Source organism: Podarcis vaucheri (assembly GCF_965113315.1).
Source record: "Podarcis vaucheri genome assembly, chromosome: W".
NCBI lineage: Eukaryota > Metazoa > Chordata > Lepidosauria > Squamata > Lacertidae > Podarcis > Podarcis vaucheri.
This window is the reverse complement of record NC_138757.1, coordinates 8,174,234-8,197,051: the sequence shown is the minus strand read 5'-3', so window position 1 is coordinate 8,197,051 and position 22,818 is coordinate 8,174,234. Positions and strand designations below refer to the sequence as shown.

General features: G+C 48.8%; 1 protein-coding gene and 2 long non-coding RNA genes across 3 annotated transcripts in view; 1 reads left to right on the top strand and 2 right to left on the bottom strand.

The window, feature by feature from the left end:
- Positions 1–22,818, bottom strand: part of LOC309523341 — a 708,831-nt gene that overhangs the window by 449,746 nt on the left and 236,267 nt on the right. The gene's annotated exons all lie outside the window — the stretch shown is intronic.
- The window catches only part of LOC309523349, a 521,358-nt gene that overhangs the window by 267,361 nt on the left and 231,179 nt on the right, over positions 1–22,818 (top strand). The gene's annotated exons all lie outside the window — the stretch shown is intronic.
- Positions 1–22,818, bottom strand: part of LOC309523314 (PABIR family member 2-like) — a 38,483-nt gene that overhangs the window by 13,126 nt on the left and 2,539 nt on the right. Inside the window, 5 exon segments of the mRNA XM_082207115.1 lie at positions 1,101–1,202; positions 1,357–1,411; positions 1,890–1,933; positions 11,414–11,470; positions 20,354–20,432. Coding sequence (XP_082063241.1) covers positions 1,101–1,202; positions 1,357–1,411; positions 1,890–1,933; positions 11,414–11,470; positions 20,354–20,432 — 337 coding nt within the window.

The window sequence follows — 22,818 nt, the reverse complement described above, 5'->3', positions numbered from 1 at the left end:
CCTCCAGTTCTGGACAGAAGCAACCAGAAGGGTTGGTGTCCACAGCCCTCTCTGAAGATTATGAATGAGCTTATCGGCCCAAAAGATCTGAGGACTCCCAAAGACCACTAAATATCATTTAGTTCCCGTATAACAGGCACGTCCAACAGGTAGATCACGATCTACTAGTAGATCGTGGGGTGTTCCTGGTCGATCTCTGGTCCCTCAGGGATCTCCCCCCCCCCACAATAAAATAAGCTCAACTACTGCATCCTCAAAAAAGCTCAACCACTCTGGCTTCCTAAGAAAAGCTGAACAACTTTGCCTTCCCCAAAAAAGATCAGCCACTTTTGCTCCCTAGCAAAAAAGTGGGCCATCAAATTAAGTTCCACTATCGGACTGTGGATTCAGGACCCTACACTATGTTTTATATAATCAAGTTTTGATTATGTTCTGTGTATCTCGCAATGCTCATTCAGTTCCATTCATTCATCTATTCAATTCCATTCATTCGTATATTCTGTTCCCTTCATTCATATATTCCATTCCCTTCATTGATATATTCCGTTTCCTTCATTCATATATTCCGTCTCCTTCATTCATTTCCTTCCGGGGGGGGGGGGAGCTCCACAACTTTGATCCACCCAACAACAATGGGTAGATCCCGGCCAGTTTTTTTTAAAAAAATACTGTGAGTAGATCGCAGTCTATCGGGAGTTGGATGTCCCTGCACTATCGGACTGCGGATTCAGGACCCTCAACTGTGTATTATATATAAGTGACCTTTGATTATGTTCTGTGTGAATCGCAACGCTCGTTCTGTTCTGTTCATTCATATATTCTGTTCCATTCATTCATATATTTTGTTCCATTCATTCATATATTCCGTCTCCTTCATTCATTTGCTTCCAGGGGAAAAGGTCAACCACTTTGGCTTCCCAAAAAAAAGCTCCACAACTTTGATCCATCCAACAACAATGGGTAGATCCCGGCCAGTTTTTTTTATACTGCGAGAGTAGATCACAGTCTATCGGGAGTTGGGCATCCCTGCTGTATAGAAAAGTCTTCCCACACTGCCACCTCCCTTGCGACTCCTAAACTGAGGAAGCTCTCTGGCGTACCTTTCCAATCCCCCTCGTGGGCGAAGGTGCCGGAGAGATGGGAATGAAGTCTATCCTCTTTGGAGACGAGGATTTTTCTGATTTGTCCAAGTCGTTGTCACTCTGAGAACACAAAAGGGTCATGTTGACAGCCTCATGGGGCTGCGCTGCAAAAATCTCAATGAAAAAGAGCACAGCCAATCTCCTCATTCCCCACTCTAACCTCACTGGTTAAATTAAATTAAATTAAAATATTAAACATCTGTAAAAAGATTACCAGGCTCAAGCTTTCTTCCCATGATTGGCTTATCTGCATTGCTGTTTGGACTTCCCTAAAACACAAAAAGGCTCATCAGTGGTGACAAGAGAACACAGTCGCTTCTTCTTTTTTTTTTTACAGCAACTGCATACAACAACTATACTCTGCAAAGGCATATGTGGAACATTACAAAGAACAAGTTCATTTTCTGCAAGTACTGCTTCTTAAAGTTGTCGCGTCTGACACTTGTATTTGTAAAGACATACATGGAACACAAAAAGCTTTTATTTGGACATTACCTTTAAAAAAACTGATTCATTTGTACATACGTGGAACACAGAAGCTTCTATTTGGACATTACGTATATAAGAACTGATCTATTTGTATTTCCCGTTCTAAATGTTGGTCCTTAATTGCTTCTACTCAATTAGATAATGTGAAAAGAGTTATATTTATATGATGTATAAATACTTTATATAGTTAAACACAGCCAGTTACGTTGTGGGTATATCTGCTCCTTTTTTTTAAGACAGCAGTTCAGTTGCGCCTACCTTTCATGTGCCGCTTCTCTGTTCATCAAATCCACTCCTTCCTCCTGGAGTACAAGAATTCACAGCTTAGTTCTTAATGACTTCCTGCTCCACAAAATATCACTTCCTATATCAACCATATATCCCAGGGGTCTGCAACCCGCGGCTCCGGAGCCGCATGTGGCTCTTTTACACCTTTGCCGCGGCTCCGGGGCGGATACTAGCGAGGGGAGGAGGCGCATTGTGCGCCCCGACACTCCCCACTGTGCCGGGCGCTGTACAGGCTGTGACGTCGCATGGGGGCGGTGCATGCGTTAGTCACGCACCGTCCCGACATCACCTTCCCGCCCGCCCGCTACATTGTAAGGGGCATGTACGCTGGTCACTGCATTGAAAGGGGGCATGTACGCTGGTCACTGTTTTGAAGGGGAGTGAAGAACACACACACAAAAAAGGTAACTTGTTATTTTAACGTTTATTTCTATGAGGAGGAGTAATTCTGAGGGGTCAAACAAAGAAATAATAAAAAGTGACAAAAAAGTTATTTTTATAATGACGAGTTTTGCGGCTCCCCGTTTTTTTCCCATCGGAAACAGGTCCAAGTGGCTCTTTTTGTCTTAAAGGTTGCAGACCCCTGATATATCCTATATCAGGCATCAACCAACTCGGCCCTCCAGATGTTTTGGACTTCAATTCCCATCATCCCTGTCCACTGGTCCTGTTAGCTAGGGATCATGGGAGTTGTAGGCCAAAACATCTGGAGGGCCGCAGGTTGGGGATGCCTGTTTTGGGACTACAACTCCCATCATCGCTAGCTAACAGGACCAGAGGTCAGGGATGATGGGAGTTGTAGTCCCAAAACATCTGGAGGGCCAAGTTTGGCCACCACTGCTACATCCTATACAGCCTTGTGCAAATGAATTGAAACAAAGAATATTTTCTATCTCACTTGCTATCTGGAGGGCCGAGTTGGCCGATGCCTGTCCTATATCAGCATAATGTGATATATCTTATATCATAGGTAGGCAAACTAAGGCTCGGCGGGTGGATCCGGCCCAATCGCCTTCTCAATCCAGCCCGCGGACGGTCCGGGAATCAGCGTGTTTTTACATGAGTAGAATGTGCCTTTTTATTTAAAATGCATCACGGGGTTATTTGTGGGGCATAGGAATTTGTTCATTTTTTAAAAAAATTATAGTCCAGCCCCCCACAAGGTCTGAGGGACAGTGGACCGGCCCCCTGCTGAAAAAGTTTGCTGACCCCTGTAATATCCTATATATCCTATATCAACAGAATCTGATAAATCCTATATCCCAGTGATGGCCAAACTTGGCCATCTAGCTGTTTTGGGAATACAACTCCCATCATTCCAAGCTAACAGGACCAGTGGTCAGGGATGATGGGAATTGTAGTCCCAAAACAGCTGGAGGGCCATGTTTGGCCACCACTGCTACATCCTATACAGCCTTGTGCAAATGAATTGAAACAAAGAATATTTTCTATCTCACTCGCTATCTGGAGGGCCGAGTTGGCCGATGCCTGTCCTATATCAGCATAATGTGATATATCTTATATCATAGGTAGGCAAACTAAGGCTCGGCGGGTGGATCCGGCCCAATCGCCTTCTCAATCCAGCCCGCGGACGGTCCGGGAATCAGCGTGTTTTTACATGAGTAGAATGTGCCTTTTTATTTAAAATGCATCACGGGGTTATTTGTGGGGCATAGGAATTTGTTCATTTTTTAAAAAAATTATAGTCCAGCCCCCCACAAGGTCTGAGGGACAGTGGACCGGCCCCCTGCTGAAAAAGTTTGCTGACCCCTGTAATATCCTATATATCCTATATCAACAGAATCTGATAAATCCTATATCCCAGTGATGGCCAAACTTGGCCATCTAGCTGTTTTGGGAATACAACTCCCATCATTCCAAGCTAACAGGACCAGTGGTCAGGGATGATGGGAATTGTAGTCCCAAAACAGCTGGAGGGCCATGTTTGGCCACCACTGCTACATCCTATACAGCCTTGTGCAAATGAATTGAAACAAAGAATATTTTCTATCTCACTCGCTATCCTGTACTCAAAACAAACATGAAAAGCCAGTTGGTCATTGTGGTGCCGGAAGCCTGCAGCCAATAGGAGGAACGATGAGCTCGCCACAATCTATTGAGGTTCTACGAAAGAGAGTTATTCCAGAGCTGAGAAAGAGGTATCCTGACGGTACTGAGATATTGCAGCAGGACCTAGCTCCCTGTCACATATTGAAAGCGGCAAAGAAATTCACGACAGAGCAGCAAAGACAGATACTTGATTAGCCAGGAAATTCCCCCGACAATCCCATGGAGAATTGGTGGGCTATATGCAGAAAGTCGCCTCTGCGCTGTAAGACTGCGCAGCTATGCAGAAGCTCGAGTGTGGTGCAGGGATCTGAAAATCAACAGCATGGGTAGGCAAACTATGGCCCGGGGGCCGGATGCGGCCCAATCACCTTTTCAATCTGGCCTGCAGACGGTCCAGGAATCAGCATGTTCTGTAACCTGAAGCGTATGTAACCTGAGGTCCCACTGCATAAGACTATTTGGGGGGAATCAGATTTAAGAAAATGGGTGGAAGATATATCCGCGTATAAGACGCCCCCCCCCTAATTTTTTTTGGGGGAAACCTAGTCTTATACACGGAAAAAATACATAAATTTGCACCAGGGTGTATCAGCAGAATTGCATGGTGCAGCCAAACTGTACCATCACAGAGGATAGGGTAATACAGTGGTACCTTGGGTTACAGACACTTCAGGTTACATACGCTTCAGGTTACAGACTCTGCTAACCCAGAAATAGTGCTTCAGGTTAAGAACTTTGCTTCAGGATGAGAACATAAATTGTGCTCCGGCAGCGCGGTAGCAGCAGGAGGCCCCATTAGCTAAAGTGGTGCTTCAGGTTAAGAACAGTTTCAGGTTAAGAACGGACCTCCGGAACGAATTAAGTACTTAACCCGAGGTACCACTGTATGCGTTTGAATATAAATAACCGCGTAGATGCACATAAAACAAATGTATCAGGAAGATACATTTTTCCCCAACATGCTCGTTTTCTGTCTGCAGGAAGCTTTCAAACCTGGAAGCTCACATCTCGACCCTCTGCAGCAGCAGAAACCAGCACCGACCCTCCCTGCCAGCCGTCTCACCAGAGTGGTGCATGCTCTGGTTATCTCCCGCTTGGACTACTGTAGTGATGGCCAAACTTGGCCCTCCAGCTGTTTGGGGACTACAACTCCCATCATCCCCGACCACTGGTTCTGTGAGCTAGGGTTATGGGAGTTGTAGTCCCAAAACAGCTGGAGGGGGCCAAATTTGGCCATCACTGGACTACTGCAACATGCTCTACGTGGGGCTACCTTTGATGGTGACCTGGAAACTGCAATTAATTCAGAATGCGGCAGCTAGACTGGGGACTGGGAGCAGCCGCCGAGACCACATAACACTTGTCCTGAAAGACCTGCATAGGCTCCCGGGGCATTTTGGGGCACAATTCCAAGTGTCGGTGCAGACCTTGAAAGCCCTCAACGGCGCAGTACAGGAAACTTTACTCTAGTTGTCAATATTAAGAGGATGCCAGTAAGGAAGCCTGCCCGCCCCACCCCGAACTCCCCTGCCCCTTCTTCCAGGCATAGGCAAACTCGGCCCTCCAGAGGTTTTCAGACTACAACTCCCATCATCCCTGACCACTGGTCCTGTTAGCTAGGGATGATGGGAGTTGTCGTCCCAAAACAGCTGGAGGGCCAAGTTTGCCTATGCCTGTTTTATTATGTTTTTAGTGTTCTGTTGGAAGCCGCCCAGGGTGGCTGGGGAAACCCAGCCAGATGGGCACAGTAGAAATACATTATTATTATTTAAATTTTATTTTATTTTATATACAAACCAACAGGAAATCAGAAATATTTCACATACGCTACTGACACCAATTACAAACATTAAAACACCCTTGTGACTTCCCTCCACCAACATTCACCTTCTTTTGTACAGTATTACTGTATTTCACATTGCAATTTATATCTTATACCCAGCAAAGGCTATTGGATTTTAGCAAGGCTGGAAAGTGAGAAAGAGGCTTGGCTTCAAGATGGATGCCAAGAAGGGGGGAGCCCTGCCTTACCCACCTCCCCTAAATAATGACAATTATTCATCTTGGTCTGTAAAGATGAAGGCCCTGCTGCAGAATCAGAGGCTCTTTGGGGTGATTGAAAACCCCATCCCTGCAGCACCAACCCAAGGTTGGGAGTCACAGAATGTGAGGGCCAGGACTGCTATAATTCTGTGTGTCGCAGATGACCAATTAGTGCATATTCAGCATTTAGAATATGCGCAAGAGATTTGGGAAACGCTACGTAGAACACATCAGAGGGATGCTGGTTCTTCAGCATTGCTGTATTTTGAGAAGTTGACCAATCTGAGGCTTACACCTGATGGAGATGTACAAGCGCACCTGACAGAGATGAAATTTCTGCGCCAACAGATGGTGGAACGCAATTTCCGTCTACAGGAGGAAGTGTTTTGCTTCATGATGATAAACAGCCTTAATCGGACTTACAAGGTTGTTGCCAGTCAGCTTGGTTCCCTACCAGCGGCACACCTGACTTTGGAGAGGGTGTGTGCCGTCGTTCTGAATGAACACGACCGACTTGCTGCACTGGAAGTGAAGGACAGGGGGAGTAAAGAACAGAGTTCAAATTCCCCCACTGCTGAAGCTACTGAGGAGCGTGCTGTAGCTTTGAGCGCTGTCCGATGTTACAATTGTGGACAGACTGGGCATCTTCAGAGAAACTGTAGGAAGCCACGCCAGCCAAAAGGAGCCAAAAGCAGCTCTGCGAGGCCTGAGGCGTCAGGCAAAAGCCGTACCAAGTGCCAGGTGAAACCTGCAAAGGCTTTGATGTCGAAAGGAACCACACCAGATGTTGGGAACGCGTTTATAATCGACACGGGTTGCACGGTTCATATGCGCCCACACAGAGAACTGTTTTCAACGTTTAAGAAGCAAAGCTTCGCTGTAAAACAGGCCAACGGTCAGGAGCTGGAAGCGACCGGGATTGGGACTGTGTATCTTGAGAGTCTGAACTTGACTATAAACAATGTGTACCTGGTTCCAGAATTGAGTTTCAATCTGCTGAGTGTGTCGCAGATTGCAAAGAAAGGACTGAAACTGTCCTATGATGATAAGAGCTGCAAGATCTTCAAAGATGGAGAACTGTATCTTACTGCCAGAGAGAAAGATGGACTGTATTTGTTGACTTTTGATCAAAGTGATTACATGAAATGTAATTCTTCTAACATAATCTCTCTTGCAGGTGTAAGCACCAGGAAGGTGACCAAAATGGTTGACAGGGCATTTCAGCGGGTGTATGCTGATGTGATTGGTCCTCTAGAACCATCTAGAGGCAATGCAAAATATTATCTTGTGTGTGTGGATTGTTTTTCTAATTATGTCTGGATTTTTATGATGCAGAAACCACAAGAGACCTTAGAAAGGTTTCAGGAGTTTTGTGACAAGGTTAAAAATGTGCATGATGCTAACATTGATTGTCTCTTCACAGATGAGAAGCCAATTTTTCTGTTACAGAAGTTTCAGAAGTTCCTGGATGGAAAAGGGATAGACCACAAAGTTGCTGTTTCGGCGGAAGCGTGGAACAGGGGGTTCTGTGTGAGGGTGAACAAAGAATTGCAAAAGGGGATGAATGCGCAATTGCTGAGTTCACATTTGCCACATGAATATTGGGCGGAGTCGTTAATGTCCTATGTTCACGTGTGGTTGAGAAAAGTCTCAAAAGAGTTGGGTAGTTCTCCTTTTGAGAAGCTGTTCCATAGAAAACCTTCTGTTGCCTATTTTAAGGTTTTCGGGTCTCATGTGAGAACAGAAGCACCAGGTGGAGTGAAGAATGCCAGAGGCATTTTTGTGGGATATGAAAAGGGTCTCTACAGAGTAATTTTGTCTGAATCTGGTCAGGTGATTCTCGCAAAGTTTCTAGAGAGTGCTCCACAACAGGAGCGGGTAATAGTACACACATTTCCCACAGAGGACAATTCAGATGATGATGATTTTACTGATTACACAGGTTACAGTGGTACTGATGATGACAGTGATAGCTCAGAGAGCTCAGTTGTAACAGTCATTGAGAGGAAATCTCACACAATGGATAGACCTTCACAGGTGAAGGATGAACCACTGTTTGCCATTGGTACTGGTTCTCAACAAAGTCCAAAGGTTGAACCAGTGAGCAGAGAGGATCAGCACCTCATACGCAGGTCTGAGAGAGTCACAAATGGTGTACCACCAAAGAGGTACTCAAAAGAGTTTGCTAACTTAGCTGTTGCGTGTGTTGCTATTGTTAACAACTCAAAACAGGTTGAAGCAGAGTCTAAGTCAGAGACAAAGACACAACAGAGAGCTGCTAGCCAAGGTAATGCAGATGCACTCATTCCTTGGAAGCCAGACAACCAGAGAGGTACACTGGTGAAACCAGTGGTGGGGAGTTCCAAGGGTAGAACTGAAACAACAGGGGACTGTTATATGTATAACAACTGTTTGTTTTCTTCTCTGGATCATGTTTTGCACACTGATGCTTTGGGGGGAGGTTGTCAGGAAAAAGCAGCAATGCAAAAGCCAGCTGCGGGTGGCTGGAATGCAAAACAGGATGTTGTGGTCTGGAACTGTACTAGTGGAGAAAGGGGGCAGTCTATTCTCCGTACTGAGCACCGGATGTTAGCTCTGAGTGTCATCTGACCTGTACTGGAAGTACAGGGGAGGAGTTGTGACTCTACTGCTGGAGTCTGGAGAGTGCAGTCACGTTTCTATGTACTGCTGAATGACAGGAATAAAAGACATGTAAATAGACTCCTGTCTGTCTCTTTACCCCTCCCTGGGGGAATGCAGGGAGGAGGGAGGAGAGGGTGTGTTCTCCTCACATCTGAGGAGGATCGCCGATTGATGGCCTTGCCTGGATCCTGCCGGGAGACGCAGATCGGAAGGTCAACAAGTATCTCAGTCGGTTGCTCGGGGGGGCCAGTTACCTCTGACTGCGAGCTGAGATACTGACATTCACCTCTATGGATGTTGGTGATCTGACACTAAGTAAAAGCGAAACCAAAGAAGTGCCATGGTCAGATCACTTCCTGGTGCAACTGGACTTCTCCGCCACCCTTCCCCTCTGCAGGGAGGTGGGACCGATTCAGATGGTCCGCCACCGCCACTTAATGGATCCAAATGGTTTCCAGAGTGGTAGGGGATGTTTTATCCCATGTTGATGGCCTTTCAGCTGATTCCCTGGTGGCCCGCTGGAATGTGGAGTTAACCAGGGCTATTGACTGTTTGGCTCCAAAGCGCCCTCTCCAATTGCATGGAGCCCGGACAGCCCCGTGGTTTTCCACGGATCTGAGGGCAATGAAACAATCGTTGAGACGGCTAGAGCGCCGGTGACGGATAACCCATTCTGAATCTGACCGGACAATGTCGAGCCTACCAAGTGGCGATAGCGACGGCGAAGAAGACTTTCTTCACCACCTCTATTGCATCTGCGGAAAACAGCAGCAGGAGACTCTTTCAGGTGGTTCGCAATTTAGCGAAACCACCTGCTCCATCGGGGCCCAGTACAGGCCACATGATCTCCTGCAATGACTTTGCAAAGTTTTTTGCAGATAAAGTCGCTCAGATTCGAGAAGAGATAGACTCCACCGTGGGAGCAGGGCCGGGGTGGGAGAGTGCTAGAGTCCTGTCTAGTCAAGTTGTGTGGGATCAATTCCAATCTGTTACCCCCGAGGATGTGGACAGGCTGCTTGGACGAGTGAAACCAACCACCTGTCTCCTTGATCCTTGCCCATCCTGGCTTATAAAAGCTAGCCGGGAAGGACTGGGCGATGGGCTTCGTGGGGTGGTGAATGCTTCCCTCCGTGAGGGAGCCTTCCCAGACTCGCTGAAAGAGGCGGTTATTAAACCGCTTCTTAAAAAACCATCTTTAGATGTGGCCACGATAGCCAACTATCGCCCAGTCTCAAATCTTCCATTCTTGGGCAAGGTGATTGAGCGAGTGGTTGCTGAACAACTCCAGGCACGCCTGGAAGAAGCGGACCATTTGGATCCCTTCCAGTCGGGATTCAGGCCTCATCATGGGACTGAAATTGCCTTGGTCACACTGGTTGATGATCTCCAGCGGGCTAGGGACAAAGGTGAGAGCTGTTTCCTAGTTCTGCTGGATCTCTCAGCGGCGTTTGATACCATCGACCATAACATCCTTCTGGACCATCTAGAGGGGCTGGGAGCTGGGGGCACTGTTATACAGTGGTTCCGCTCCTTCCTCCTGGGCCGTGTTCAGAAAGTGGTGGGGGGGATGAGTGTTCAGACCCCTGGGCCCTCACTTGTGGGGTGCCTCAGGGTTCTGTCCTCTCCACCATGCTTTTCAACATCTACATGAAGCCGCTGGGAGAGATCATCTGGGGATTTGGGCTGGGTGTTCATCAGTATGCGGATGATACCCAGCTCTACCTCTCTTTCAAATCAGAACCAGTGAAGGCAGTGAAGGTCCTGTGTGAGTGCCTGGAGGCGGTTGGAGGTTGGATGGCGGCTAACAGATTGAGGTTGAATCCCGACAAGACAGAAGTACTATTTTGGGGGGACAGGAGGCGGGCAGGTGTGGAGGATTCCCTGGTCCTGAATGGGGTAACTGTGCCCCTGAAGGACCAGGTGCGCAGCCTGGGAGTCATTTTGGACTCACAGCTGTCCATGGAGGCACAGGTCAAATCTGTGTCCAGGGCAGCTGTTTACCAGCTCCATCTGGTACGCAGGCTGAGACCCTATCTGACTGCGGACTACCTTGCCAGAGTGGTGCATGCTCTTGTTATCTCCCGCTTGGATTACTGCAATGCACTCTACGTGGGGCTACCTTTGAAGGTGACCCGGAAACTACAACTAATCCAGAACGCGGCAGCTAGACTGGTGACTGGGAGCGGCAGCAGCGACCACATAACACCGGTCTTGAAAGACCTACATTGGCTCCCAGTACGTTTCCGAGCACAATTCAAAGTGTTGGTGCTGACCTTTAAAGCCCTAAACGGCCTTGGTCCAGTATATCTGAAGGAGCGTCTCCACCTCTATCGTTCTACCCGGACACTGAGGTCCAGCACCGAGGGCCTTCTGGCGGTTCCCTCACTGCGAGAAGCCAAGTTACAGGGAACCAGGCAGAGGGCCTTCTCGGTAGTGGCGCCTTCCCTGTGGAACACCCTCCCACCAGATGTCAAAGAGAACAACAGCTACCAGGCTTTTAGAAGACATCTGAAGGCAGCCCTGTTTCGGGAAGCTTTTAATGTTTGATGTATTATAGTATTTTAATATTCTTTTGGAAGCCGCCCAGAGCCAGATGGGCGGGGTATAAATAATAAATTATTATTATTATTATTATTATTTCTTCGAATAACCGAGATATTATTGAGACCAATTCCAAAGAACCTTTATATATGTTTGTACTTCGATGACAGCGCCTGTAGAAGTGAAATGTTGCTTACCCTCCTGATCTGATGGAGTCGGCTGCTGGGAATACAAATTGTAGAGGAAGAGATCAGCTGTGGGAGAGAAGGAAGACACAGACCTTTCAGAAGTTACCTTGCTTTGGTTGGGCTGAAAGCCAACACTCACTCAAGAACCTGGCATGCCACTTTGTAAAGAAGGGAAGATGAGCCGCTAATAAAAACTGCCCACAGAACTGTATAGTAAGAATGCCAGGGTGGATTAAAATAAATGATTTTTTTTAAAATAAAAAAAATCAATTTTAAAAAATTTAAATAGGATTTTTAAAATATTTAAATCGGATTTTTTGGATTTACCATATTTTTCCATGTATAAGACTAGGGTTTTTTACAAAAAAGATAGGTTTAAAATTGGGGCTCATCTTCTACACGGGTAGTGCTGAGGGGTGTTTGCTTAATTTGGAGTCCCCCAAAATAGGGGGTGTCTTATACATGGTATACGGTAAATCGGATTTTGAAAATAAAACGCTTTCGGAGGAAAAATCTTTGTCAAGATTTTCTATTTAAGTGACATTATAGTTCAAAGGCTATTCATCAGGAAATAAGGATTTGTTTAAAGTTTTTGTGTGCCCAGTCTCAAATCTTCCATTCTTGGGCAAGGTGATTGAGCGAGTGGTTGCTGAACAACTCCAGGCACGTCTGGAAGAAGTGGACCATTTGGATCCCTTCCAGACGGGATTCAGGCCTCATCATGGGGCTGAAACTACCTTGGTCGCACTGGTTGATGATCTCCGGCGGGCTAGGGACAAAGGTGAGAGCTATTTCCTAGTTCTGCTGGATCTCTCAGCGGCGTTTGATACCATCGACCATAACATCCTTCTGGACCATCTAGAGGGGCTGGGAGCTGGGGGCACTGTCATACAGTGGTTCCGCTCCTTCCTCCGTGGCCGTGTTCCGAAAGTGGTGGTGGGGGATGAGTGTTCAGACCCCTGGGCTCTCACTTGTGGGGTGCCTCAGGGTTTTGTCCTCTCCCCCATGCCAGTGTGGTGTAGTGGTTAAGAGCGGTAGTCACGTAATCTGGGAAACCGGGTTCGTGTCTCCGCTCCTCCACATGCAGCTGCTGGGTGACCTTGGGCCAGTCACACTTCTGTGAAGTCTCTCAGCCCCACTCACCTCACAGAGTGTTTGTTGTGGGGGAGGAAGGGAAAGGAGAATGTTAGCCGCTTTGAGACTCCTGAAGGGGAGTGAAAGGCGGGATATCAAATCCAAACTCTTCTTCTTTTCAACATCTACATGAAGCCGCTGGGAGAGATCATCAGGTGGTTTGGGCTGGGTGTTCATCAGTATGCGGATGATACCCAGCTCTACCTCTCTTTCAAATTGGAACCAGTGAAGGCGGTGAAGGTCCTGTGTGAGTGCCTGGAGGCGGTTGGAGGATGGATGGTGGCTAACAGATTGAGGTTGAATCCTGACAAGACAGAAGTACTGTTTTGGGGGGAAAGGGCGGGTGTGGAGGACTCCATGGTCCTGAATGGGGTAACTGTGCCCCTGAAGGACCAGGTACGCAGCCTGGTAGTCATTCTGGACTCACAGCTGTCCATGGAGGTGTAAATCAATTCTGTGTCCAGGGCAGCTGTTTATCAGCTCCATCTGCTACACAGGCTGAGACCCTACCTGCGGCGGCCGCTCCCAGTCACCAGTCTAGCTAGCACATTCTGGATTACCGTATTTTTCGGACTATTGGACGCACCGGTCCATAGGACGCACCTAGATTTGGGGGGGGGGGGGAAATAAAGGCAAAAAAAATTTATCCCCCCCAGGCGCGGGGCTGGGGCGGGGAAGCCCGAGCTTCCCCCTCCCCCAGAACGGGACCCAGAGCCATGCCGAAGCTGCGCGCAGCTTTGGCATCGCTCTGGGAACTTGCGGGGCTGGGGGAGGAGGAAGCCTTCCGCCAGCCTCCAAACCATGTCGGGAGACAGCGGGATGGCGCGCTGCACCTCTCCCGCTGTCCCCCGAGTTTGCAGGGCTGGGCCAGCCTTCTAACCAAGTCGGGGGACAGCGGGAATGGTGCACTGCCCCCTGCCGCTGTCCCCCGAGTTTGCGGGGCTGGCGACGGGGAGGAGCAGGCTTCTCCCCCCGCCAGCCTTCTAGACAAGTCGGGGGACAGCGGTAAAGGCGCGCTGCGCCTCACCCGCTGTCCCCCGAGTTTGTGGGGCTGGCGACGGGGAGGAGCAGGCTTCTCCCCCCGCCAGCCTTCTAGACAAGTCGGGGGACGGCGGGAAGGGCGCGCTGCGCCTCTCCCGCTGTCCCCCGAGCTTGTGGGGCTGGCAGTGGGGCTCTCCTGAAGCCTGGAGGTTGTGGGGCTGGTGGGGGGGAGAAGCAGGCTTGCTTCTCCCTCCTCCAGCCTCCAGATCAGGTCGGGGAATAGTGGGATGGCGGAGCGCCGCCATCCCGCTTTTCCCCGACCTGATCTGGAGGTTGTGGGGCTGGGTGGGGGGAGAAGCAGGCTTGCTTCTCCCTCCCCCAGCCTCCAGATCAGGTCGGGGAATAGCGGGATGGCGGAGCGCCGCCATCCCGCTTTTCCCCGACCTGATCTGGAGATTGTGGGGATGGTGGGGGTGGGGAGAAGCAGGCTTGCTTCTCCCCCCGCCAGCCTCCAGATCAGGTCGGGGAATAGCGGGGTGGCGGAGCGCTGCCATCCCACTATTCCCCGACCTGATCTGGAGGTTGTGGGGATGGTGGGGGTGGGGAGAAGCAGGCTTGCTTCTCCCCCCGCCAGCCTCCATATCAGGTCGGGGAATAGCGGGGTGGCGGCTCTGCGCCTCCCCGCTGTCCCCAGCTTTTGGGTGCAGGCTGCTGCCCGCAAGCCTTGCGAGCCCGCGGGACATCCCGCCGGGCTTGCAAGACTTGGGATAGCTTCCTGAAGCCTGGAGAGCGAGAGGGGTCGGTGCGCACGGACCCCTCTCGCTCTCCAGGCTTCAGCAAAAGCCTGCATTCGCACCATAGGACGCACACACATTTCCCCTTCATTTTTGGAGGGGGAAAAGTGCGTCCTATAGTGCGAAAAATACGGTAATTGTATTTTCCGGGTCACCTTCAAAGGTAGCCCCACATAGAGTGCATTGCAGTAGTCCAAGCGAGAGATAACCAGAGCATGCACCACTCTGGCGAGACAGTCCGCGGACAGGTAGGGTCTCAGCCTGCGTACCAGATGGAGCTGATAAACAGCTGCCCTGGACACAGAATAAACCTCACAATAATTTCATAATTATCTTTCAATGCATTTCTAATAGTTTAACCACATCAGTTAACAAACATGGATCCATATGCTACCATGTTATTGTTTTGGAGAAATTGTGGTGAAGGAAATGATGATTTTTCTCCTTCCAATCAAGTACTGCAGAAAAGTTGTCCAAACAGGAACAATAATTTCATAATGATCTATGTGTTTCTGATAGTAGAATCAAATCAATAATTTTTGATGTTATGGTAAAGACTACTTTGAAAATTTATTCTTCCAAAAATGAAACCTTCCTCTGGTTTTCAATATGAAGAGGATGCCAGCAAGGTTGAGCCTTTCTGTAAATAAAGGATTTAAATCAAGTCTTACTGACTAGTGATTTAAATTGATTTGATTTAAATCAAATCCACCCTGTTAAAGTGTACCTTCAGTGTTCTGTTTTTATGAAGGGGATGCCAACAAGGTTGAACCTTTCTGTAAAAAAGGATTTAAATCAAGTGTTAAGGACTAGTGCTTTAAATCGTGATTTAAATTGATTTGATTTAAATCAAATCCACCCTGAAGAACACTAATATTTCCACAGCTGTAACCTCCCCAGGACTATAGATTATGGTAGATATGCATTCCACCCATTTTAATGTAGGAAAAATACACTACCACTCAGCCTCTGCTCCAAGGCATGTGGCCCTGAAAACTCCTTATTTTTATGGCATTGAAAGAATATTCATTCTTCTTAAAAGGAAAGAGGAATGACAGTTTCTCTCATGCAGATGCGATCAAACTGCATCATATAAATCTGTTGCAAAGGAAGGTAATATTGCCATATTTTTCGCTTTATAACACGCACCTGACCATAACACGCACATAGTTTTTAGAGGAGGAAAACAAGGGGGAAAAAATATTCTGAATGAAACAGTGGATGTATGATTTTTGTGCTTCATGCTATGGCCACAGACATGTGATTTGACGGTGAGTTTGGGGTAGCCCAATGCAAAAATCCTGAGAATCCATGTGGATCTGTGCTTTGTAACCACATTTTTGCGCCACTGCGGCCCCAGGCAACAGTGGGTGCGTGATTTGTTTGGTACAGGCTGTACCCATGGACATGCTATGTGATCTGATGGTGAATTTGGGGTGACCCAATGCAAAGATCCTGAGGATCCATGTGGATCCGTGCTTTGTAACCACGTTTTTGAACCATTGTGGCCCCAGGCAACAGTGGGTGCATGATTTTTTTGGTGCAGGCTGTAGCAATGGACATGCTATGTGATCTGATGGTGAATTTGGGGTGACCCAATGCAAAGATCCTGAGGATCCATGTGGATCCGTGCTTTGTAACCACATTTTAAGTGGGGAGGGAAGGAAAAACACAGAAGGGACAAGGAGCACGAGAGGGGTGTGTGGAGAAGGAGCTGGCTAAGAATGCAGGAGACGGGTTTAACGGGAGGGAGGAAAGGAAAGCAAAAGTCCCCCCCCCCAAGCTAGCCCCCTCTCTCTATCTCCCACCTGCATGTTTTCTGGCTGCCTGCGCTTCCCTAGAATGCTTCCCTGGACGCAGCAGCAGAAGCACTGGAGCACGGAGAGGAGGCGGCGGCAGCAGCTGTCGGTTGCGCTTCTAGCTGACGGAACCTGAGCCGGGTGGGCTGGAGCCTGCGCGCAGGGTGACTAGGAAGGAATTAGCAGGGACTTCCCTGCTCTTTGTTGCATTTGTCTGCTACCAGTCTCCTTGCTTAGCGTGTCTGCTTGCTGTGAGGTGACGCTGCCGCAGCCTGTGCTGAGCAACGGAAGGGGAAAGGATCGTGTCTGCCTGCTACCGTATTTTTCGCTCTATAACACGCACCTGACCATAACACGCACATCGTTTTTAGAGGAGGAAAACAAGGGAAAAAATATTCTGAATGAAACAGTGGACGTATCATTTTTGTGCTTCATGCTGTGGCCACAGACATGTGATCTGATGGTGAATTTGGGGTGACCCAATGCAAAAATCCTGAGAATCCCTGTGGATCCATGCTTTGTACCACTTTTTTGCACCATTGCAGCCCCAGGCAACAGTGGGTGCGTGATTTGGGGGGGGCAGGCTGTAGCCATGGACATGCTGTGTGCTCTGATGGTGAATTTGGGGTGACCCAATGCAAAGATCCTGAGGATCTATGTGGATCCATGCTTTGTAACCACATTTTAAGTGGGGAGGGAAGGAAAAACACAGAAGGCTAAGAATGCAGGAGAGGGCTATAACGTGAGGAAAGGAAGGCAAAAGTTCCCCCCCACCCACCCACCCAAGCCAGCCAGCGCTCTCTCTCTCTCTCCCTCCCTCCCATCTGCATGTTTTCCGGCTGCCTGATATTTATTTTTTTTAATTGCCTTGACAGAAGAAAGCATTTTAACTGCATTAAGAACTATTTAGCAGCGAAACCTAAGCTTTGCCATCCCTTAAGAGGTACACAACACTGTAATCTTCCAGATCGCATGAATTTACAGGCAAAACACTGTTTAAGGACTTCATCCTTTTAAATGGAAGAAAGCATATTTGAATGCTGTGTGTCCCCAAAAACAAAAAGCAGGAAGTCAAATCAGAATTTTAAACTGAACCTGTAATCTCTCTCCCTTCACAAACATTGTTCCCTCCGGAGCACAGAGAGGAATTAGAGGGACGCTCTGCTTTCCTCTCTACTTGCCTGGAGGGGAGGGGCTTTCCCTGCTCTTTGTTCCGTTTCAGCAAACACAGCAACGAAACAGAGCGGGAGGGCAGTAAGACCCTGAAGCAGAATGCAGGAAAGCTGCCACTTCCTCTTCTTGCCTGGAGGGGAGGGGCTTTCCCTGCTCTTTGTTCCGTTCAGCAATTGTGAAGCCCGATTTGATTTTTGCCTCATTTTTCGGCTCCAGGGACCACACATTCGCTCCATAACACGCACAGACATTTCCCCTTCCTTTTCAGGAGAAAAAATCTGCGTGTTATAGAGCGAAAAATACGGTAATTCCTTCCTAGCTGCGTCACCTCACAGCAAGCAGACACGCTCAGCAAAGGGAATGGGCCATTGCTGGCCCAATCCGAGCAAACACATCAACCAAAAACAAAAGAGGGTGGGCAGTAAGACCCTGAGGCAGAGGGCAGGAAAGGAGTTCACTGCGGCTGTGCGCTCCCTGCCAGAAAGGGACAAGAACAAAAAGAGGAGAGCAGCAGATGACTTTAATCACCCAGTTAAAACCATACGCAGCGGGGAGCGCAAAACAAAATAGGAGTCGCAACTGAATCCTTAGGAAGGCGCTACAATAATTAGGCAAGGGGAACAGGGCTGATGAACAGACGGTAGCCTTGGGATGCCGTACAGATTGAGAGGCTCCACACACAAGGACACTCAAGCGCCCCCTTTAACCATGCGCTCTCCTGTGCAGCAACACGACTCACACGCCTCCACACACACACCAAAGTATGCCCGATACAGGAACCCCAGCAGCCTCCTCTCTGCAGCCTTCCCTCCTCTGTGACACACGATCTGATTTTCGCCCCTGCACTTGGGCCAGCCGGCTCCAGGGCCCACACATTCGCTCAATAAGACGCAGACATTTCCCCTTACTTTTTAGGAGGAAGAAAGTGCATCTTATCGAGCGAAAAATACAGTACTCTAAATATTTTAACAATGATAGAACCTGAAAACACCTTCATTGGTGGCTAAGAAGAGTTGAAGCATTATTTATATGTGGAATTTCAGCTGCAAAACGTATTCTTCTCACTGTTCATCTGTTTATCTGGTGGAGATGATTGACACTTTAGCCCACCATGTAGAGATTGATACTAAAGCTAATTCAATCTTGGGGCAAAATTAGCTGAATTTATTCCTGCCATTGAAAATGCTCCCAGCTTGCCTCTTTGCAAGACAGAAAATTGCAAGTTCCTCATCTTGCAAAAAGTCATGGAAAGAGGAAACAAAGTTTACTGCATGGTCAACAACTTCAATCCTAAAAGAAGCTCAACAGCTTTGGGGCAAACCTCTTTTGAAGCAAGCGGCTGCGGAGAGAAGCGATCTCCCCGCAACCGCTTGCTTCAAAAGAGGTCCACGACCTCTTTTGAAGCAAGCGGCTGCGGAGAGAAGCGATCTCCCCGCAGCCGCTTGCTTCAAAAGAAGTCCGCGACCTCTTTTGAAGCAAGCGGCTGCGGAGAGAAGCGATCTCCCCGCAACCGCTTGCTTCAAAAGAGGTCCGGGATCTCTTTTGAAGCAAGCGGCTGCGGAGAGAAGCGATCTCCCTGCAGCCACTTGCTTCAAAAGAGGTCCGGGCTGCCCCCGGACCTCTTTTGAAGCAAGCGGCTGCGGGGAGAAGCGCAGCAGCTTGCTTCAAAAGAGGTCCGGGGGCAGCGCTTCCCGCTGCCCCCGGACCTCTTTTGAAGCAAGGGGCGGTGGGGTGAAGCGATCTCCCCGCCGCCCCTTGCTTCAAAAGAGAAGACCCGCTGTCCCCGGGGCAAGCTTCGTTTTGCGAAGCAAGCCCATAGGGAAATTTGTCTTGCGAGGCAACTCGAAAATGAAAAAACCTTTCGTTTTGCGAGTTTTTCGTCTCGCGAGGCGTTCGTCTTGCGGGGTACCACTGTATATACAGACATACACGGACACCAGCTCATTAGGAGACACCAGAGAGAAGTTGTTGACTTGCCATTTAAAAACTCTTATTTTTGGAATGAAGCCCAGTGCCTTTAATGAGAACTTGATGAACAAAGGAGAGAGAAGAGGACTGAACACCCAAATAATTGGACAGAGAATAAGATGGGGAGGGGGAAAACATGCCTCCTGTGTGTTAACAAAATAATAATAATAATAATAATAATAATAATAATAATAATAAATTATTTGTACCCTGCCCTCCCCGGCTGGAGCCAGGCTCAGAGCGGTTAACATCACAGAAAAAATACAATATGCATAATACATATGCATAAAAGCTTTGCTACAGAAGATGTGAGCCACAGAAACGACGACTGATCAGATTCAGAATGAGGGTGGATAATATTAGTATTGAATTTGAACAATAGCCGGAAATGCAGATATGTGAATGAGGACGGTTATCTCCAGACATCTGGAACACGGGAAGTCCCAATTTTTTATTGTTTTTTACAACTGGAATATATAATTGGTGCACTGCTATTACTGTAATCTGGATTTGTTTGATTTGATTTGTCATTAATTGAAAGGTTGTAATTGAAAATGAATAAAATTTGAACAAATAAAGAGGATAATTGATGATGGTGAAATCACGAAAGAAGATGATGCCTTATGGCCTCCTCCTGATGGAGTTGGCTGGCAGGAGCTGGAAACTGCAACTGGCGATGAAGACATCACTTTTGCCACCTCAAAAAGTGGTTCTCTAATTAGGGCGGTTCATAAAAAACTTTTTTTAAAAAAATGCCTGCTCCAAAGGTCTTATGTTACTACACTAGGGATTATATAGCTACCTCTGACATTTCATGCATATCAGTTAATATCTTGACCCTGCTCCACTGAATTGAAATTTCAGCCTTCACGACATTGGAAAACGGCCAAGTAAACAGCTATTTTCATGGAGGAGGGTCAAGATATCAACTGATATGCATGAAATAATATTAGAGTGAAGGGCTGACAGCACAACCACCAATTCAGCTTTGATGGAAATGCAACAGGGCCTTCGCCGCCTGTCTGTCAGGCTCCCACACAGCCTCCCTCTTCCACAAACCCCTGGGGTTCGAATGCGCTTTGTACCTCACCAGTGCTTACCATCCTGTGCCGGTTCACAACCGTTGTGCTGTTCCAGCGGGTGCGCAAGGCTTGAGGCTGAAAGACCTGGGAATTGTCACTGAAAGAAGTGAAAGCATCTATTACGTTATGCAGCTGTCTTACATACGATTCTAAATTCCTGATTGACTACTCTTCCCTTCCCACCCTCTTCTCTCCCATCCAAATGTCGGCTATCAACTTTGGAAGAGGCTGCTTGGTTTGTTCTGAAATGTGCCACGCATATTGCTAGCTCTATACAAATATGTAGCTCCCATGCACAGCTAGCACAATACCACCTGTAGCACTTTGGATCCTGGCCACACTGCTGCCATGCGCTCTATGTGGGGATGCCTTTGAAGGTTACCTGGAAACTGTAATTAATCCAGAATGCAGCAGCCAGATTGGGGACTGGGAGCGGCCACCAAGACCATACAACACCGGTCCTGAGAAACCTGCATTAGCTCCCAGGACGTTTCCAGGCACAAGTGTGTTAAGGGGATGCCAGCAAGGCTGAACCTTTGTGTAAATAAAGGATTTTATTGTTCCCAAAATGAAACCTTCTTCTGTGTGTCAGTATGATTAGGATGCTAGCGAGGTTGAACCTTTCTGTAAAATAAAACCTTACCAAGACCATATAACAATGGTCCTGAGAGATATGCATTGGCTCCCAGGACGTTTCCAGGCACAATCCAAAGTGCCGGTGCTGACCTTGAAAGCCCTAAACAGCCTCGATCCTGTATACCCAAAGGAGCGTCTCCAGCCCACCGTTCCACCCGGACACTGAGGTCCAGCGCCGAGGGCCTTCTGGCGGATCCCTCCCTGCGAGAAATGAGGTTACAGGGAACCAGGCAGAGGGCCGTCTCGCTAGTGGCTCCCGTCCTGTGGAACGCCCTCCCTGAAAGAAATAAACAACTATCTGACTTTTAAAAGACATCTGAAGGCAGCACTGTTTAGGGAAGTTTTTTAATGCTTGATGCTGTCTTGTGTTTTTAATACCGTATTTTTCGCACCATTGGACGCACCGGACAATAGGACGCACTTTGTTTTAGAGGGGGGAGAACAAGGGGAAAAAAATCTCCCCCTCTCTGCCCAGCGCCCCTTCAGTGAAGCGGCAGGAGGCGCTGCACAGAGAGGGGGAGAACTTTCCCCTCTTGTTTTCCCACTCTAAAACAAGGTGTCGTTTAAGGTGCGTTCAGGCCTTGGACCTTGGAAGCCTGGAGGGACCTTGGAAGCCTGGAGAGCGAGAGGGGTCGGTGTGCACTGACCCCTCTCGCTCTCCAGGCTTCAGGTTCCTTTCCACCTGCTCTTTGGGGCTGGCGGGGGGAAGCCCACCACCAGCCCCAAAGAGCAGGTCAGGGAGCAGCGGAAAGGCGCAGCGGACAGGCTCCTGCCATAGCCAGGCGTCACCTCTCCAGCCGGGAGAACGTGCGCGGGGCTAAAGAAGCACCTGCGACCCTCTCCTGGCTGGGGAGGTGACGCGCGGCTATAGAGGCTCCTGCCATAGCTGCGGGTCACCTCTCCAGCTGGGAGAGGGTCGCGGGAGGCTGCTTTAGCCCCGCGCGCGCTCTCCCGGCTGGGGAGGTGACGTGCTGCTATAGAGGCTCCTGCCATAGCTGCGTGTCACCTCCCCAGCTGGGAGAGGGTCGCGGGAGGCTGCTTTAGCCCCGCGCGCGCTCTCCCTGCTGGGGAGGTGACGCGCTGCTATAGAGGCTCCTGCCATAGCTGCGTGTCACCTCCCCAGCTGGGAGAGGGTCGCGGGAGGCTGCTTTAGCCCCGCGCGCGCTCTCCCTGCTGGGGAGGTGACGCGCTGCTATAGAGGCTCCTGCCATAGCTGCGTGTCACCTCCCCAGCTGGGAGAGGGTCGCGGGAGGCTGCTTTAGCCCCGCGCGCGCTCTCCCTGCTGGGGAGGTGACGCGCTGCTATAGAGGCTCCTGCCATAGCTGCGTGTCACCTCCCCAGCTGGGAGAGGGTCGCGGGAGGCTGCTTTAGCCCCGCGCGCACTCTCCCTGCTGGGGAGGTGACGCGCTGCTATAGAGGCTCCTACCAGCGTCTTCGCTCCACAGGACGCACACACATTTCCCCTTCATTTTTGAAGGAGAAAAAGTGCGTCCTATAGAGCGAAAAATACGGTATTCGGTTGGAAGACACCCAGAGTGGCTGGGGAAGCCCAGCCAGATGGGCGGGGTATAAATAATAAATTATTAGCATTATTAATTACTAGTGGAATAGCATTATGTTGGCTAAGAGTATGAGCTGTGAAACAAGAAGCCCTCCGTTTGAAATTATTACGAATGAGGCCATTCAACAGGCCCAGTCCTCTATTGTCTCCCAAGACAGACAGATGCCAACAAAACAGGAGCCCCACTGATATCAACAGGTTAATTGCCCATTGTAACAGACGTCTATAGCAGTGGTGGCCAAACTCGGCCCTCCAGCTGTTTTAGGACTACAACTCCTGTCATCCC